The 19,434-nt window shown below is 32.4% G+C and overlaps 1 protein-coding gene and 1 pseudogene across 2 annotated transcripts; both read right to left on the reverse strand.

Annotated features, from left to right (window-relative positions):
- Positions 1 to 333: 333 nt before the first annotated feature.
- On the reverse strand, positions 334 to 5,327 carry LOC123200521 (annotated as a pseudogene).
- Positions 5,328 to 6,211: 884 nt separating this feature from the next.
- Positions 6,212 to 8,693, reverse strand: LOC123208315 (probable aldo-keto reductase 5). Of its 2 annotated transcripts, none has more exons than XM_044625751.1 (5): positions 8,384 to 8,693; positions 7,814 to 8,014; positions 7,019 to 7,191; positions 6,814 to 6,919; positions 6,212 to 6,708 (listed from the first exon to the last, which is right to left on the reverse strand). In XM_044625751.1, exons 1-5 carry the CDS (start codon positions 8,594 to 8,596, stop codon positions 6,370 to 6,372), a joined length of 1,032 nt encoding a protein of 343 aa, XP_044481686.1. In that variant the 5' UTR covers positions 8,597 to 8,693; the 3' UTR covers positions 6,212 to 6,369. The 2 variants fall into 2 exon arrangements, with proteins under 2 accessions (XP_044481686.1, XP_044481685.1); XM_044625750.1 differs by having other exon boundaries at positions 8,351 to 8,693.
- Between the last annotated feature and the right edge of the window lie 10,741 nt (positions 8,694 to 19,434).

Below are 19,434 nucleotides of genomic sequence, written 5' to 3' on the forward strand. Positions count from 1 at the left end.
TGTAAAAATGTCCTTTTATATGAATCTAGGTGTACTAATATGCCATACAAATTAAAATAAAAAAAGAAAAACCTCTAAAAATCAAGATTCAATTTTTAAGTTTCCAGATCCTAATCGAGAGCATTAGGACCAGCACAAGCCTTCAACACAAGACTTCAAATCCACTGAACCAAAAACTTCCTGCCTCTCCACCCATTCATATTGAAAGTCCTTCCTTCTATCTCCGTCGGAGTCGTCAGATGCTCTCCAGCGTACCAAGCATGTACCAGTTGATTCGTCGACAGCTCAACGAGCTCGTGGGCTATTATGCTTATCATCCCGTCCACACCCACGTCACCGTTCAGCGGCTTCAATGACTGCAGCCCACCTCCACCCATGTAGCCCAACACCGGGCATTGCGTCGCGGAGTTGCAGATCCAGGTGTACGGCAAAGTGTAGCACACCATCGACGAAACGTGAAGTAACAGAACCCGCAAACGGCTCCGCAAAAATCTTGCATTGTAACGTCCGATGCCGTCAGCATTAGGTAGATTCCGTTCCTGTGGTCGACGGGAAAAGACGTCGACTTTACTGCCGAGGCGATCACCAGATTAAAACGAATACTTGCGGGGTGGTGATGGTCAAGCATCAAATGCATTTGGTCAACATTAAATTTGTTAAGACAAGTGTCATCTATTAATTTGTGAATTGAAATTAACTTTTTTATCCCACCATTTATTACTGGGCCCAACATGTTTGAACAAACACATTATAATATATATTTTTATTTATATATATATATATATATATATATATATATATATATATATATATTTATTTATTTATTTATTTATTTTTAATACTGAAAAAGCCTTTTTTTACCACGAATGAAAATAGACTAGACTAGTAGTATGGGTATTTAAATTTTTTAAGATTAATTGGTATAAATTAGACAACATACTAAGTTTTGGGTGGAAATAGTTTTTTGACCTATTAATAGTGGTATATGTTTATTAAGCTATAAATGTATGGAGCACTTGAGAGTGAGATATATGATGGCATCATAAAGTTTTGTTGGTACGTAGGAAGGTTTAACTTAAACAATCTTTTGTGATGCCATTGGTTTTGGATTTTTGGTAGACATCATATTTTTATGGGAAAAATCGAACTCTCACTCATGACTCAATTTATCTTATCATTCTTTATTAAAAATAAAGATAAAATAGTTATTTTATTATTTATATTAAAAAGATATAAAGTTTGTTATATTTTCTCGTTCAAGTTTTAAATACTAATAATTTCGTTCTTGCCTAAAGTTTTTAAACTCTAAAAATAACATTTCACCCCCAAACCAAGGATTTCTATATTTTTCAAACTGTAGCCACCTCCAGAACTTTCAAAAATAGTATTTTTACCCCCACTCTTCAACTTTAGCTTCCGACATCCTCTCCAGTCTCCTCTTTCTCTTGCGTCAACGGTAAGTGGTGCGACAAAGAGGCACATCGACGAGTCACGCAATGTTGTCTCCCTTTCTTTTGCTCAATTCGTCTCCTTAGCGTTGTCCAAGTGTCTATTGTCATCGTTCCAACATCTCTCATAGTCGTTTGACATCATCCTGTCATCATCATTATTAAATCGAGCGTTGTGAGTGAAATCGATGAATCACACAACATTGTCTAAGTGTCGTCCGATTGTGATAAATGGGTGGCCATCCAAGCATCAAACTAAAGATGGGTGGTTGCGTTTCCTTCTTCTTCGGTTGTCGACGAATGATGGGTGGTGAAAGTCAGCTCCGATTGCTAGAGAAAAAACATTAGAAATTCCAAACTCTAGAGGGGAAATGATAACTTTTCAAAGTTGATGTATGGGGTGAAAGTTAATTTTCAAACTTTTAGAAGGAATGAGATAAAATTATATATCTTTTTAATATAAACAATAAAATGATCATTTTACCTTTACTTTTAACAGAAAAAATTAACAGAAGTTGGGTTATAGGTGAGAGTTTGAGTTTTTTAACTGCCACTGGTATGTTTTTGAATTTCAGGTAAAAATTGGGTGAGAAATAATCCTTTTCCCTATTTTTATTAGCTTTGACTTATGATATATAAATTAACATTTTATCATATGATATATCATCATTGATACATAAATCAGTATTCATTATAACTGTATATAATATCATTTTTATTTTAAATACATTATTTAAGTAGTGATTATACCACTAAGATTGTGACTTCAATTAAAAGTAATCTGATCCAAGTTGACTTGGTTTAAATCTATCATTTGATTGAAATAAGCTAATCCTAAGACAGAATTCTAATTTAATTGTCCCAATCAAAATCGATTTGTATGTCTATTCAATGACATTGTTTATTTTTATATGACACTAATAATCTGTTTGATAATATCATTCATTTCGTTGACAATTCATCGATGATATTAACTCGGATGAGCTTGAACTCTAATTTCAACCAAACTTTATAGATTTAATTCGAACTCAAGCCCCCCAAACTTCCATTGTTACAAAGTTGAAAATAATTTAGGAGTAACCAACGTGCAAAAATATTTACTGTTAACCATTGAGAACTCAACCACAACATCAATGAGAGATCACCAAAACTATTATTATAACTTGCATTGATCTTCCCTTGTTTAGTTTGAAACAATAGCATCACATTTCTCTTCCTTTTTTCATATCAATCATAGTAATTTAAAATACAAATACACTTCCTCACAACAAAATAAAAGTGCAGAAAGGACTGTGTAAGTCCATGGCTCTAAGAAGCTTTCCGTGAAGATAGCGGTCGGGTTTACGGTTTGGCCGGTTCGACTGGCCGGTGCGGTCCGGTTTTGTAATCCTTGGTTGCAAGTGACAAAGCTATACATATCTCTGTCACCCTTTACCGCATCCGCCGAAGCAATGGATTCAAGTTCAGCCATTTCTTCAGGAGTCAATTTCACAGACAACGCTTTAATATTATGATTAAAGTTGCCAATCTTTGTGGTTCCAGGAATCGGACAAACATCATCTCCCTCGTGATGAGCCCAGGCTAAATCAAGCTGTGATGTGGTACATCCTTTCTTTTCTGCCTTTTCATTAACACGCTCAAACAACTTCTTGTTGTGCTCAAGATTTTCAGGTTGCAACCTGGGTAAGTTCTGCAAAATTTGGGGTTATAAAAGTTGATTGATCAACTTTTGCAAATAACTTCGATTTAACTTCAATTATTTAAGGGTTCAAGCATTAGGTTGCACATAGCTAGTGGTGGATTCAAGTTGAGCTGGTTATGACTCAAGTTTGAATTGAATTGATAATGTTTAGCTAGAATTTATGTACAATGTTATCAAAGGATTGTTGACAGGGTAAACAATAATATTATTAGGGTGAATAATGTTATTGGTGGATGCAGGGTCACCTATAAGTAGTAGTAGATCGTTATGGCTCATAGGCTAGTTAGACCCACAAATTTTGGCATGCGCCAAGGCTTGCAAATGAAGTAAGCCGTGTCAAGGCTTCACAAAAAAACTCAAAAAATAAACTAAAATTAAAAAAAATATATATATTTTAAGTGGGTTGACTTGCCAAAAACTCCACAGAGGCACAACCTACATATTGTTTGTTGTGCCCCAGGCCTTGGCATGACATGGATAGTTTTGGCACGACTCGTTGCTAGCTCAAGCTATCACCTAATAGACAAAAGAATGGAGCTGTTGAAATGAAACTCCAACTGAAGATCAACTTGTTCAAGATGATATTTATTTCCAATAGTGATAGTAGCGATATATAGTGCATTCCAGATACTAAGAATTGAATTGATGGTTACAAACCTGTCTAAAGTCATCTTTTGAAATGTTTTCAAGCAACTTAGGCCCCGATTAAAGGAATCCTTGTCCTAGAGGACTGTATGGAACAATGCCAACGCCAAGTTCCCCAAGAAATAAGAATCCATCTACTTAATTTGTATTGGATTGTATGCAATTCATTAGCCCCTATTAATGCAAGAGTATTGCCTTACCTGCAAGTAGGAATTATCTCTTTCTCTGCATCTTGTGGCCATAAGGACCATTCTAGTTGCACAACTGTTATAGGATGAACAGCATGAACTTTTCTAATTGTTGAAGCACATGCTTCAGAGAGACCTATGTACTTTACCTTACCCTCCTCAACTAGCTTTTTAAGTTCCCCCATCTTTCAAAGCACACAAGAAAGGATCCAAGAATCAGATATTGGGTATGTCTTAAATTAATTGTCATGATGCGTTTTGAGTTATAGAACTTACAAGTAAATTATAATGTACAATGTCCCTAAAACAAATAATAATTTGCAGTGTATTTTGGCAGGACCATATCCGAATGTTTGTGTAAACATGATAGATAATACTAATCAACAAGCAAGGTAATTAAGAGTTAATTAGAAGGGGCAAACCGTGACTTCAATGGGGACTTGAGTGTCAATCCGATGAATGTAATAAAGATCAATACAATCAATACCTAGCCTATGCAAGCTCCCCTCCCCTCACAGGCAGCCCTTACGTAAGCTGGATCGCCCCGAATTTCTAGCTTGCCATCCTGAAAGCGGGCGCCAAATTTGATGGCCAATTCAACTCTCTCTCATCCCTCCCTTCAAAGCCTGCCTAAACTCACATCAAAGGGCAAACCAATTAAGTTTTAAATTCTATACGAGGCCACAGTGAAACACAATTCAAATTAAGATTTCACTAACTTCCACAAAATTGTAATATATATAGCTTAAAAATTCATAAAAAATATACATATACCACATCGAAAAAGTACTATAGTGGGTTTTTGTATAAATGAACATCCCAAGTCACTTGAGTTTGTAAAATGTCAAGATGCAGGTGTGTCAGAAGACAAAGAACCCCATCTAAATTAAGAACTCATATTCATCATAAAAATCACCATATCATATTCCCTTTTGTATTTCATTTTCAAACTAGATGGACTTATGGATAAATATGCAATTAGGATCAAAATTAAAACGTAGACTTCATAAATTCTTTGTGCATTATCCATACCCGGTTGATGTAGGATCAAGTCAAGCCTGAAGAAACTCAGCAAAACGCGCAAGAAAGTAAAGAAAGAGAGAGAAAAATTGAACCTTTCCCAGAAGACTTTCGTTGGTGTAAGGTCCATACACATCAGAAGTGTCAAGAAATGTGATGCCACTGTTAATGAAGCAGCTTATGAAGTGACTCTGTGCTACCAGTTTATTTTTCAAACTTTTTTTCTCATTTTCTTCAATAAGCTTTGATATAAAGCAGCTTATGAAGTGACTCTCTGCTGCCACTTAACATTGTGAGACAGAGTCTTACTATCTTGAATGCCATCAGATCTAAGTAGCAGAAACCTGAAATGTTTATGATTCAGAGTTCAGTTGAAATCTAGTAATTGTTGCTTATGTAATCCCATTTGTATCTTATCATTTTATCTCAGAAAGTTTGTTGTTCTCAAGGCATCGTTCTAAAAGAGTAATATTAACCTTATGAGCCGTTTCATTAACAATAATCTATTTGTAATAATGAGTACTAATTCAGTAATTTTAATTTAGGAATGAGTAACATTTCTTTTGATTTAGACTGAATGAAGTTGATTGTTATGGAGTTTGTCATTAATGGAGGCTAAGCCATGCAGCTAATCTTCCACTTCAAAAAGTTGATATCTAGCTATCTAATCAATATACAAGAACAAGGATAGAATTTGATCTAAGTTGATTTAGCCTAAATTTGAGTTATGATTGAATAAATTGAGCTTGAGTTATCGAGTATATTTTTTTCAAATGAGTTGAGTTTAATTTAATTTTGTTTGGATTGAATATAAAATTAAATTGATTTTTAATCAAGATGGAGTTTCCACTCTTTGATTTTAAGTTGACTTTTTCTAGATTCAACTCTAGTTCAAATTAAATCTTGCTTGGGTTTGGTGTGGATTAGATACAGACCTAGCAAGAACAACTACCAAGAATTCAAAACCATTCCATAATTTTCATTTGGGGTTATTTCGGCCATCTTACAAGTCAAGAAATTTTGAGAGGTATGATATATGAACCAAAAAGAGTTGGAATGTTTGAGGCCTCTTGGCTAAAACAAAAAATGGGGTTGACCATAGAGTGAACCAGCCAAATATTGCTTGACATAAGTTCGACTCGATTGAGTTTATGCAAGACTCGAGCTTGAGCCAGCTACCTAACCAGTGGGACTTGACCATAACACTATTAAGAGATCTTGCATCTTTATTTAATTTCCAACAAACACATTGCACAGTGTCCACACCAAACACAGAAATTTCTCACCACACTTATCCTCACAACAAAATAAAGTGAAATCACACTAGTAGGCTTGCAGAAAGTGGATGAAAGTGGAGATTTGGCCTTTAAGAAGCTTTCCATGAAGATAGCGGTGGAGTTTCGGAGTTCTTGTAGGTGGTGACACCGCTGATATATCTATCGCCCTTTACAGCATCTGCTGCAGCAATGAATTCAAGTTCAGTCATTTCTTCTGGAGTTAGTTTCACAGACAATGCTTTGATATTTTCGTTGAAGTTTCCGATCTTGGTGGTTCCAGGAATCGGACATACATCATCTCCTTGGTGATGAACCCAGGCTAGCGCAAGCTGTGATGTGGTGCATCCTTTCTTCGCTGCCATTTCATTAACAAGGTCGAATAACATTTTGTTATGATCTAGATTTTCAGGTTGCAACCTTGGAAAATGCTGCAAAAGTTGAAATATAAAGTTTTCACTGCACAAAGTTAGATCATGCTACAACATGTGTTGAATACAATACAAATAATAAAAATTGAATTGTTGTCTACGAACCACCCGTCTAACATCATCTGTCGAAATGTTTTCAAGCAACTTAGCCCCTGATGAAAAGAATCCTTGTCCGAGAGGACTATATGCAACAATCCCAATGCCAAGTTCCCTGAGAAATCCACAGGATTGCATTAGAAATCATTTATTTTTTTATTTTTTATTTATTATTATCTCGTTTTTGTTTGACCTAGTCCCATTAAAGCCTTACCTGTAAGTAGGAACTATCTCTTCCTCCACATCTCGCGACCATAAGGACCATTCCAACTGCACAGCTGTTATTGGATGAATAGCATGAGCTCGTCTAATTGTTGAAGCAGATGCTTCAGATAGACCTATATACTTTATTTTGCCCTCTTCAACTAGTTTTTTGAGTTCCCCAATCTTTGAAAATGCAGAAGACAGGAAGCAAAAAATTAGTGTGTAAGCTTGCTTTTTCAGCTGATGTGAGCCATACAAAGAACAAAGCAAAATGTATGAAAAATACAGAGCATTGCAATGCAGGGAACTCAGACTGTTAGTGTAAACAAACAACAGTTTCATAAAAAATTAAGCCTAATTCAACCACTGATGCTCACAGTCTGACAAAAATTACACTGTGATTTCAGATGCTACCAGTAACGACTCGGAGCCCCTCTTGAATCGAGGAGTGAAAACCTAAACAATATAAATATCTCCGTTGTCTTACTGAAAAACAGACATGAAAGGTATTCTTTGCTGCAGTCCAGATCTCTACCGTATTGACACTAGCCTAAAAAGAGTACTACTATTCTCCGGTACACAGGACACGGATGCATGCCACACATTTTCAATATAGAGCACGAGAAAGGGGAAGAACCCCCTGTCTGTGTTACTACTCTCATTCATTCAATCAATTTGAAAGCAACTTGAAAGCTGCAGGCCGTTCGATAGGTTAAATTGATTTAACAGCTACATAATGTGCACATGAATTTCAGACTAAAAACACTAATCAACAAGCAGAAGAAAGGTCTTGCAAGGAGCAAACCGTGACTTCGATGGGAACTTTACTGTCAATCCTATGTTGGTAGTAAAGATCAATACAATCGACATCTAGCCGCTTCAAGCTAGCCTCACAGGCAGCCCTCACATAAGCCGGATCGCCATGTATTTCCATCTTGCCATCTGCAAAGATGATACCAAATTTAGTGGCCAATTCAACTCTTTCTCTCATCCCTTCCTTCAAAGCCTGCCCAAATTCACATCAACGGACATAACAGTTAAGTTTTAAACCCTATACAAGACCACAATGAAAACATGAACCAAATTAAGATTTCTGTAACGTCCCCAGAATTGTTATATATGGCTTAAAAATTCATCAAGAACCTCATCTAAATTATGAAATCATCGTATACATCTCCCCAAAATCCACCTTTTTGTACTTCATTTTAAAACCACATGGATTCATGCATAAACATGCGATTCGAACAAAATAAAACATAAACTTTATAAAATTCTCTGTTCATTATTCACACCCAGTTGGTGTATGATCAATTCAAGCCAGAAGAAACTCAAAAAAACTCACAAGAAAGTAAGGGAAGAGAGAAAAATATTGAACCTTTCCGAGAAGAATTTCGTTGGTGTGAGGTCCATACACATCAGAAGTGTCAAGAAAAGTGATGCCACTGTTGATGGCGTGGTGGATCAAAGCGATCATTTCAGGCTCAGGTTTGGGAGGGCCGTAGAAGGCTGACATCCCCATGCAGCCTAAGCCTTGAGCAGAAACTTCCAGGCCTTGTGAACCAAGCTTGATTCTCTTCACTGGAGCCATTGATTCCTGTGAGTTTCTGGGTTTGAAGTTAAAGGTTAAAAGAGTTTGAGATATTTTTGCGACAAGGGGCTGTATCGTGTGGATTGCTTTGTCTGTGTACCGCAGAACCCTTTTTATAGTGCTTGGGTTGGGAGGGTGACGATATGCTTAGATATGCTCTGACGGATAGCACAGGGACGAAAGAGATGGAAACAGACTTATTGTCCATCCTAATTTGGAAAATTGGAATCTCAGTGTAACCGAAAATTGTGAATCATAAAATAAAATGTTAACCATTATATTTATTAGCAGTTTATATAGTATTACTCAATTTTTTTTTTTTTTTTATAACACAATAATAGTTTATTTAATAAAAGGTAAGTATTAATATTTTAAATTATTTTGAATTATAAATAAAATAAATAATAAAATTATATACTCTCGTGATGATATGCCAATTATCAGTGTCTTTATAAGGCGATTGGTTAGTGTAAATAAAAATTGTTTTGTTAATATATTTTTTATTGCTTATAGAGGCGTTTGGTTTAAAAGGGATAAATATTATTCTGATAATTTAGTTTTTATTATTTATATTATTTTATTTTATTAGTTAATAATAAAAAGATTCGGACAATCTTTTATTATCAATAGTGATGTGACAGATAATATTAAAAGTAATTTGATTAGTATTTTCATCTTAATTATTAAAAAATATAGTATTCTTGATTTTATTATAATTATATCTTTATTTATTAACTTTTTTAAAGTGAAAATAATCTCTTTTTGAATTAATATAATAGATTATATATAAAATATTTTAGAATAATTAAACCCAAAGGTATTTACGTAAGATAATATACTAATATTATTTTATTACGTCTAACCAAATATAATAATCATTTATACTTATTCATTTTATCAAATTATATTAAATATAGTAATAATTTATATTCAATAATCTATCTTGAAGGAAATCTTCTAATTTTGATTATAAAATGTTACTCAAACCAAATGCTTTCATATTATTATAAGTTATAAATAATAAAAGATTTTAATAATTTTTTATTATTAATAATTATGTTACAAGTAATATAAGTGGTACTCTTATATTTATCTTAGATATTAAAAATTAGAATATTAAAAAAGGTAATTTTAATTTTATTATAATTATATTTTTATTTATTAATTTTTTGAACAAAAATAACTTTGTTTTTAATTAATATAATAAGTAATATAAAAAATAATTTTGAATACTTAAACCTAAAGAAATTTAAATAAAATAATATATTAGTATTTTTTTATTATTTCTAACAAAATATAATAATTATTTATTTCTATCAAAATTTGGTATCAATAATCGTTCAAATAATTTATTTTTAATTTTGATAATAAAATATTATCCAAATAAAACACACTTTTAATATAAATTCATTAGTATATGAAATATTTAGAGCCAACAACGCCTGTGTCAAACCTATGTTGAATATAATAAGATAACTTCATAATTATTATTTATGTTTATCCAAATTTGGTAAATTTGGGATTTTTTTGGGTCTTTGTGAAGTAGAGCCCTGCTGTGTGGATTGCTTTGCCTTCGCATGTCAGGGCCCTATTTATGGTGTGGGGTAGAGTTGGAAGGGTGACGATATGCCTAGATAAGCTCTTACGGATAATGTGGTGACTAAAGTGAAAGAAACGAAGACTTTGAATTGGTTGTAATGAATTGATTGCCACTTACTAAGCACCATTACTAACAACCAAAAAAAGAGAAAAGCAAAAAGAATTTAGGATTCTTACGAAGTTAGGATGTGTTATAGATTTATAAATTTGAACCCCAAAATATTTTGACTCAACCGATATCAAAGCAAAAAGCCAAAATTAATAATAACACGATATACTTGATTGGGATTTCATAAAAAAAATCTTACATCCAAGATAAAGGTATTCCTCTAGTCAAATCCACTATTTATCAAGTTCGATTATAAAATACAAACACATGAATCCCATAGAACATAGAGAAATTTTCATTCATAACACTCCTTTTAATACCAACATTACTTTGAACATGCATCAAATTAAATGAAACATTATTTTGTAAATGAATTTAGAACAAACTATTAGACAATGTACCATTTCCTACAACTGCAGATTTATAAATCAAACTAAATGCAGTTTCATTAAATGTAAAGGAAAATGCAAAGGGTACAAGTCTTGAAACAGAAATCAAGTTTCTAGAGAAACTTGGAATATAAAAAGTCCGTTCTAAATCCAAAACAAAATTAGAATCTAAAACTAATCTGCACGTTCTGACCGCTTCCACATATGAATGCATCTTATTTCTCGAATAGATGCTCTGTTCACTGGCCATCGACTTTCTTTGGTTTAGAAAGCCCTGCAAGGTATTTGAAATATGGATTGTAGAACCAAAATCAATCTACCAAGTGTTATGACAAACATCAACCATATTAGATTCATAACATACAAGTGAGATTGGATTACCTTTTTTTTCAAGCCAAACTTTAAACTTAATGCAATCTTTTTTCACATGTCCTTTCTTTTTACAGAAAAAACATTTGGATTCCTTCTTAAATTCAAGCTGATTGAATATTTTATCCTTTCTCTTATACTTAGCTTGGTTCTTCTTCTTCTTCCCTTGTGTAACCATATGTGCACTTTCATTCATGTCAACCAACAACCTTCCTTCCTCTTGTACACACATGGTCAAAAGTTCATTGATTGACCATTTTTCTTTATGTGTATTATAAGAGATTTTGAAAGGTTCATATTGTTGTGGAAAAGAATTTAGAATGAAATGCATCAGGAAAGATTCAAACATCTCAATCTCAAGAGCCTTAAGCTGAGTCGCAATATCCCTCATTTGCATGATGTGCTCACGCACACCTTTAACACTAATGAGCTTCATTGATGTAAACTTTGTTATTAGAGTACTGACAAGTGCTTTATCTGAAGACTCAAACTGTTCAATAGCCTTCAGTAATTGTCTGACATTATTACACTCAAGGATTGAACCACGAATACTAGCATATATGCGTGTCCTGATAAACATCATACTCAAGCGATTAGATCGCTCCCAACGCTCATACAGGACAATTTTATTTTGAGTGCTAGTTTCTATAGCTGTAAGTGGTTCATCCTTTCTAATAGCATAATCAATGTCCATACACCTTAATTGGAGAAGAATTCTCTCATTCCAAATTTTATAATTGTCACCACTCAAAATAGAAACATCATATATATTATCAGAGAAATTCATAGGTTGAAGAATTGCAAATAAATATTAAGATACATGCTTAAGTCACTAAATTTGAAGCTATCAAAATTAATATCATGTTCTACTAATGTATAAACATGCTATAAATATATAAACCACATAACATAAAAACTGTCTGTGGGCTAAGTTTTTAATTTAAATAGATTTATATACAAACATATAAACCATATGATGAAACTACTAAATTATATTCTTTTTCTTAATTCCTGTGATAGATTAAGAAAAATAATTTGTTATTTCATCCTAATTAATCACATAAATATAATAAAAATTCCTGTGGGATAAGATTTATCATACTTACATTGATTAATTACAATTGATGTCATATAACTAAATGTGATTATAGGATATTTAATGTATAACTTTGATATAATCAAATATACTGTGGCTACTCTATGATCAATCAAAATTAGACTAATCACATGACATCTAATTTTATGCATATAATCCTTAAGAAATTATTTAAAGTATAATTTCATTTAAACCAAAATTATGCATAAAATTAATCATATAAACAATATTAAATTATTTAATAAACACTAAAAATTGGATAAATGAAACTTAAATTATCCAATTAAAAAAATAATAATAATAATTTTGGCAATCACATACTATAAAAATATATTTTATTAAGGCCAAAATGTATAATATATTAAAACTGAACCCTAACAACTTTTATTTTTCATAGCAGAGGAAGGTCACAGGTTCCAATAAACTAAAATTTTCTCTTTCTAAAGAAATTCGGGATAACAAAAAATTTTGAATATAATACACATCAAAGCAAGACAGAGGCATAAAATTGCTTTGATACCAAATGTAAAACATGTATATGGTCTCTATCTAAATATATATATACTGAATATGTAAGATAGAAACCAAAAACTAAAATTTGCGGAATATTAATCACTAACCTCCGGTCATTGCTTGACGATTTGAGTAAACTTTTTGTCAAAATAATCACTAACCAAAAACTAAAATAATCCTCTGGAAATTGTTTGTAAACTTTTTGTCTTCCAGGGGAATTCTTTTTCTCATATAATAGTGTATGTATTTCAGAAAAGAGCTCACCTAGGGACCTTCTTTGTCACCTTAAAAATCAGCATTCTACCATCAAGAATGCTCCGAAAAAGGTGTGGAGTTATGGCATGAGAGTTACAGACCATGATGCATGGGAAGTTACTGCATGAAACAGTTACATGGAAACGAAAAACGAAACTGACATCCCAACCTTTGTACAACCAAACAATAGACAAACCATATACAAGATAAAAACAAAGTCAAAGAGAACTTGACTTCAGCAGAGAGTTGTCGTTAATCGAACTCAAAAAGCCAAAACTTTTTCACAATAGCCGACAGATGTAAGAAACCAGAGAAGGAAAAATACACAGTAGCCTTATGCCCTTTTCCTCTTTATATTATGCAGTTCACAGTAAAAAAAGTTTATATAAGTAGGTTAAAATGAGTGAAAACCCAACAAAATGATAGAACTGCCTTTACTTACAAAAATAATGACTCATGCATCCTTAACTAAAGATTTACAGTTATGCCCTTATAGTTTGAAACAAAACATTACAAACTCCACCTTGTTGAAAACTATAAGACTCAAAAAACATGAATTCAACTAGTAAAAAACACCTTTGCAAAAGAAAAAAAATAAACAGACTCACACTTCCAACATGTAACAATTCTAAGGCAATCTTAAACTTGTTTATTGGAACAACCTTTGTCAAAATATCAGCAAGATTGACCTTTAAAGCAAATTTCTCCAGAATTACCTGACCTTTAGACAAAACTTCCCTTATAAAATGCTACCTAACATCTATATACTTTGTTCTTTCATAAAAAGCACTATTTCTAGACAGATGTATTGCACTTTGTGAGTCACAGTATATCACAGGAGTACCACAACTCAACCCCAACTCTTCTATTATACCTTTCAGCCATAGAGCTTCCTTAGTAGCGTCTGTTAATACAACATACTAAGCTTCTGTTGTAAACAAAGCAACAATATGTTGAAGACAACTCTTTCAACTTATTACATTATCACCATATGTGAAAATATATCCAGTTAGAGACCTTCTTTTGTTTAAATCTGTAACATAACCTGAATTTTAGTATCTTTTAACAAGTAAACTGTTAGTATTAGATGCAGTATATACGAGACGAAAATCACATGAACCTTTAAAATATCTCAACACCTATTTAACGACATTCCAGCATGCTTTACAAGGTTTTCCCATAAACCTACTCACCAAACTGATTGCATAAGCAATATCAAGCCTGGATCCTATCATAACATACATTAGACTACCTACCACATTTGCATAAGGAATCTTTTTCATATATTTAGATTCATCAATAGGTAAATCATGTAATGCAAACATTAATTTGAAATAAGCTCCCATATAGATATGCTCTTTTAAGTTACCATGAAGAAATGCAATAATAACATTTAGTTGTTCAAGTTCTAAATCAAATAACACCATAACAGATAAAATAAGTTTTATTGATGTATGGTTAACTACAGGTGAAAAAATCTAATGATAGTCAATTCTTTCTACTTTGGAAAAACCTTTTGCAATAACTCTAATCTTAAAACTTCCATTTCCAAAGCCTGGAGGAGTAAGTTTTCTTTTAAAAACCTATTTACAACCTATAATCTTTTTATTTACAGGTCTTTTAAGAAGAATCCATGTGTTATTTTTATACAGGGAATCTATCTCAGCTTGCATGACATTTAACCATTCTTTTTTGTGTTTACTCATATAGGCTTGTTTGAAATTTAAAGGTTCATTCAATTCAATACAATCACCTATATTAAATGCATATGATATGAGATCTGCATGAGTATATCTAGATGGTAATTTAATAGTTTTTCAAGACTTATCTCTAGCCAATTGATTATCAAAAAGATCAAAATGTACATTATTGTTTAAACCTTTATCAAAATGTACTTTAACTCTGACTCTATGATGGTTGTTGGTTCAAACCTTTATCTTCATACTTTGAAGCATGAATTGGATTTGAGCCCAAACCAAGTCCATCACTTAACTCAAAACTGTCAGATTTACTTAAGTCAAAATTCTCCACCTCAATATAAACCTGCTTAGACTGAGATTGCTTAGAGATAAATAGATCTTTATAAACAACAAATTCATTAAACACAACATCCCTGCTAATCATATATTTTAACTCATCAATTAACCAGACTTTATAACCCTTAGTCCTTGTAGGGTCTCCTAAGAAAACAACTTTTAAAGCTTTAGGGTTCAACTTATCTTGATTCATATGGATATAAACAAGACATCCAAAAGGTCTTAAGTGATTTAATTTTAGTGGTATGTCAAACCACAATTCAATAGGAGTTTTAAAATTAATAGTAGAAGAAGGTGATCTATTTATTAAGTAATAACTAGTAACAATTACTTCGACCTAGATTTTCTGACTCAATCTTGAGTCAGCTAACATGCATCTTACCTTATTCAGAACGGTTTTATTCATTCTTTCTACAAGACCATTTTACTGAAGAGTGTCTGTTTATTAAAAATTGCTTATAGAATTCAATATACTGTTTATTACAAAATTAAAGACCATTGTCTATTCTCAAAACCTTTAATTTTTTTATTAGTTTAATTTTCAACAAGAGTTTTCCATTCTTTAAAGAATTCAAAGCTTGATCTTTATTCTTTAAAAATAAACCCACGCTCTTCTTGAAAAATCATCCACAAAGGTTATAAAATAATGAGTATTAGACAGAAAACTAGGTACCTGAGGAGAACCCCACAAATCTGAATGTACATAATCAAGAATATTCTTTGATCTGTGAATGGCAGTTACAAACTTCAGCCTTTGAGACTTCCCTAAGACACAATTCTCACAAAACTCTAGTGTAAAAATTCTTTCAGAATTAATCAAGTTTTGTTTACAAAGTTCTTCTAAGCCCAAGAAACTAATGTGTCATAGCCTTTTGTGACACAAAAGAGTTTCATCCACCTTATCAGGTTTAAAAGACATTGAGTCACTTACAACTGTTCCCTATAAAATGTATAACCTATTTATTAGTTTAGCTCTCATTACTACTAAAGCTCCTTTCATTATTTTAAGCACACATTTTTCATACTTATAAGAGTAGCCATTGGAATCTAACAAACCTAAAGAAATTAGGTTTCTTCTTAATTTGGGAACTAATCTAACATCATTGAGAATTTTAACATAACCATCAACAAGTTTCAGTTTTATTGCACCTATACCAGTAACCTCTATACATCATCATTACCTATTAAGACTTTTTCCCCATTTATATGTTTTAAATCTAAATAACCGATCTTTTTTAGTGTCATGTGATAAATGCATCATTAATCTAAAACCCATTCTTCTCTAGATAACCCCTTAGATAATACCAATACTTCGACATTGTCATAACCATCAAGTAGATTTACAAACTCATGTTTCTCATTATTGGAAGGAAAATTTATTTTCTTTCTTTTAGGGTAATTTTTTTTCATATGACCTTCTTTATGACAATTCCAACAAACTCTTTTAGACCTAGATTTAGATCTATTATTTCTTTTATCTTTTTGTTGAGTTTTCTTTTCTGCTCTGCCCTTAACCAACAAACTTTCACCTATGGCTTTCTTTTCTACCTTCATTTCTAAATCTTTTGACTTAAGAGCCCATAAGAGATCTTCTAAAGAAAGAGACTTTCTACCATATTTGATAGCAACTTTTACATCTTTAAAAGTTTCAGGCAATAAGTTCAAAATAATAATAGCTTGATTTTCGTCTAAAATATTTTCTTCTATATTAGCTAGATTAATTGTAATTTTATTGAACTCATCTAAATTTTCTTCCAAAGTTTTTCCTAAATCTATTTTAAAACCAAAAAGTTGCTCTTTCGAATAAATTTGATTAGTCAAAGATTTAGTAATATAAAGAGACTCAAGTTTCAATCATAGTTTTGCAACAGTATTAACATCATCTACGTGTTTTAAAATATTATCAGAAAGATATAAAATAAGCAAGTTATAGGCAGTTTCAAGTACCTCAGCCTTCTGAGAATTTGTCATATCAAAAGGTAAAACATCAACAGCCTTTAAGGCTTTTACACATTTTTTATGCACCAAAATAGCCCTCATTTTTTTCCCCAAAATATTAAAATCATTTTTTCCAGTAAATAGCTATATTTCCAGTCTTGTTGACCCCATTATGTTCTTTTCTTTTTTCTTTTAGTTTCTTTAATCCTATAAAGACCAAAAGAATGCACAACAGTACCAAAAAATAATGTACCAGTAGGAAGAACACAATCTTTCCAAAAAATATTCAAATATATCAAGAGACTCAACATGTATATTTCACCAGAACATACTAAAGAGCACGAAAGCCAAAAACATCTCAAGATATAAACAAACGACCTAATATAATAAAAAAATAGGTCAAAGAACATAGATCAAAAGATCTTTAGTGGCGCTAATACCACTTGTTATAGATTTATAGATTTGAATCCCAAGATATTCAGATCCAAACAATATCAAAGCAAAAAACTAGAAATAATTACAACACAATATACTTAGTTCGAATTTCATAAAAGAAATCTTACATCCAAGGCAGAGGTGTTCCTCTAGTCAAATCCACTATTTATCAAGTTTGATTACAGACTATAAACACACAGATCTCAACCTTTGTATAACCATACGGTATACAAACCATATACAAGGTAAAAACAAAGTCAAAGAGAACCTGACTTCACCTGAGAGATGTCGTCAATCAAACTCAGGAAGCCAAAACTTTTTCACAACAGTTGATAGATGCAAGAAACCAGAGAAGAAAAAATACACAATAGTCTCATGCCCTTTTCCTTTCTATATTATGTAGTTCACAGTAAAAGAAGCTTATATACTTAGGTTAAAATGAGTGAAAACCCAGCAAAATGACAGAACTGCCCTTACTTGCAAAAATAATGACTCATGCATCCTTAACTAAAGATTTACAGCTATGCCCTTATAGTTTGAAACAAAACATTATAGGATTTATAGAGGTGATTGGTATCTGAATTTAGGAAGTGCAAACTCCAAAGGTGAATTTTCAGAAGTAACAAAATTACACATTTAAGTGAATACAATGGTTAGGATCCTATTTGTTGGTTACTCTAATCAAACAAAGTGAGTGCGACTTATGAACTCAAGTGCTCTATTGTATCACACGCATCATATCTAATAGACATGAGACAAATTAGAACACATAGCAAATATCTATTAACTAGAGTTGATATATAAAAATTGTGTTAAAAATTAATATAAAATGGGTGAGTGTGTGCCACAAAATTAGAGATTGCTAAACTTATGAGCTTTGACAGAGAAACAAATTAAATATCTTTTTCATTTTGTAATATTTCTCATATATAATGAAATTTTCTCCAATCTCTACCGTGGATTTTTTGTGTTGGGTTTTCTATGTAATATATCAAGTATTTCTGCTTTATTGTTGTTTGTTTTCATGGGTTTCAAATTTGTCTTAACTTTTTTGGTGTTACTAATCCAATTAGATGCATTATCGAAGGTTTGTTGAAGTTCTTCCTACCAGTATTTAACCTAAAAGACTTGTCATTCAGCTTGATTGATTTTATCTGTGTAAAATCAATTTATTTCTTTTTTATTTATTTGATTTTCTTAAATCATACTTTATTCAAGTTTATTAGATATGAGATTCCTTTTCTTTCTTTTTATTTAAGTCTCTAATACCCCTGACTTAACCAATTTTTAGTTGGATATATTGTCAATTGTATCCAGAAATACTTAGAGTATTAGGTCTGTCATTTGACTAGCATTCTGATACTATGTTAGAAATATATATTAATTTACAAATGTGAAGATTGAAACTCATATTACATAAAATCAATTAGTTTATATGAAGGTCTAATCTATACACTTATATATCACTTTATTCAAATTTATTAGATGTGAGACTCCTTTTCTTTCATTTTATTTAAGTCTCCAATAACTTAAAATCCACTTAACCAAAAACATCCTGCCTCTCCTCCCATTCATATTGAAAGTCCGTCCTTCTTTATCTTTCATCACTTGACCGATATACCCTCCACCGCCACCTGTCCCTTACAGCCCTTCAGACAAGTCTCCTATCTCCGTTGGATTCGTCGGATCCTCTCCAGCGTACCATGCATGCACCAGCCAGCGGATTCGTCCGACAGCTCAACAAGCTCGTGGGCTATTACGCTTATCATCCCGTCCACACCCAAGTCACCGTTCAGCGGCTTCAATGACTGCAGCCCAGCTCCACCCATATAGCCCAACACCGGACATTGCGTCGTGGAGTTATGGATCCAGGCGTACGGCAAATTGTAGCCCACCATCGACGAAACGTGAAGTAACAGAACCCGCAAACGGCTCCGCAAAAATCTTGCATTGTAACGTCCGATGCCGTCGGTATTAGGTAGATTTCATTCCTCTGGTTAACGGGAAAAGGCGTCGACTTTACTGCCGAGGCGATCACCAGACTAAAAGGATTACGTGGGTGGTGGTGATGGTCAAGCACCAAATGCATTTGGTCAAAC

This window comes from Mangifera indica, chromosome 2, assembly GCF_011075055.1.
Source record: "Mangifera indica cultivar Alphonso chromosome 2, CATAS_Mindica_2.1, whole genome shotgun sequence".
NCBI lineage: Eukaryota > Viridiplantae > Streptophyta > Magnoliopsida > Sapindales > Anacardiaceae > Mangifera > Mangifera indica.

Bases quoted from the DNA above. Each gene is read 5' to 3' on its own strand.
- LOC123208315 (XM_044625750.1), bottom strand. From the start codon at position 8,596: ATGGCTCCAGTGAAGAGAATCAAGCTTGGTTCACAAGGCCTGGAAGTT. The intron at 7,192-7,813 runs GTTTGCTCCTTG...GCATTTTCAAAG, and splicing joins AAGTTCCCATCGAAGTCACG to ATTGGGGAACTCAAAAAACT. The intron at 6,709-6,813 runs GTTCGTAGACAA...CAACTTTTGCAG, and splicing joins CAGATGATGTTAGACGGGTG to CATTTTCCAAGGTTGCAACC.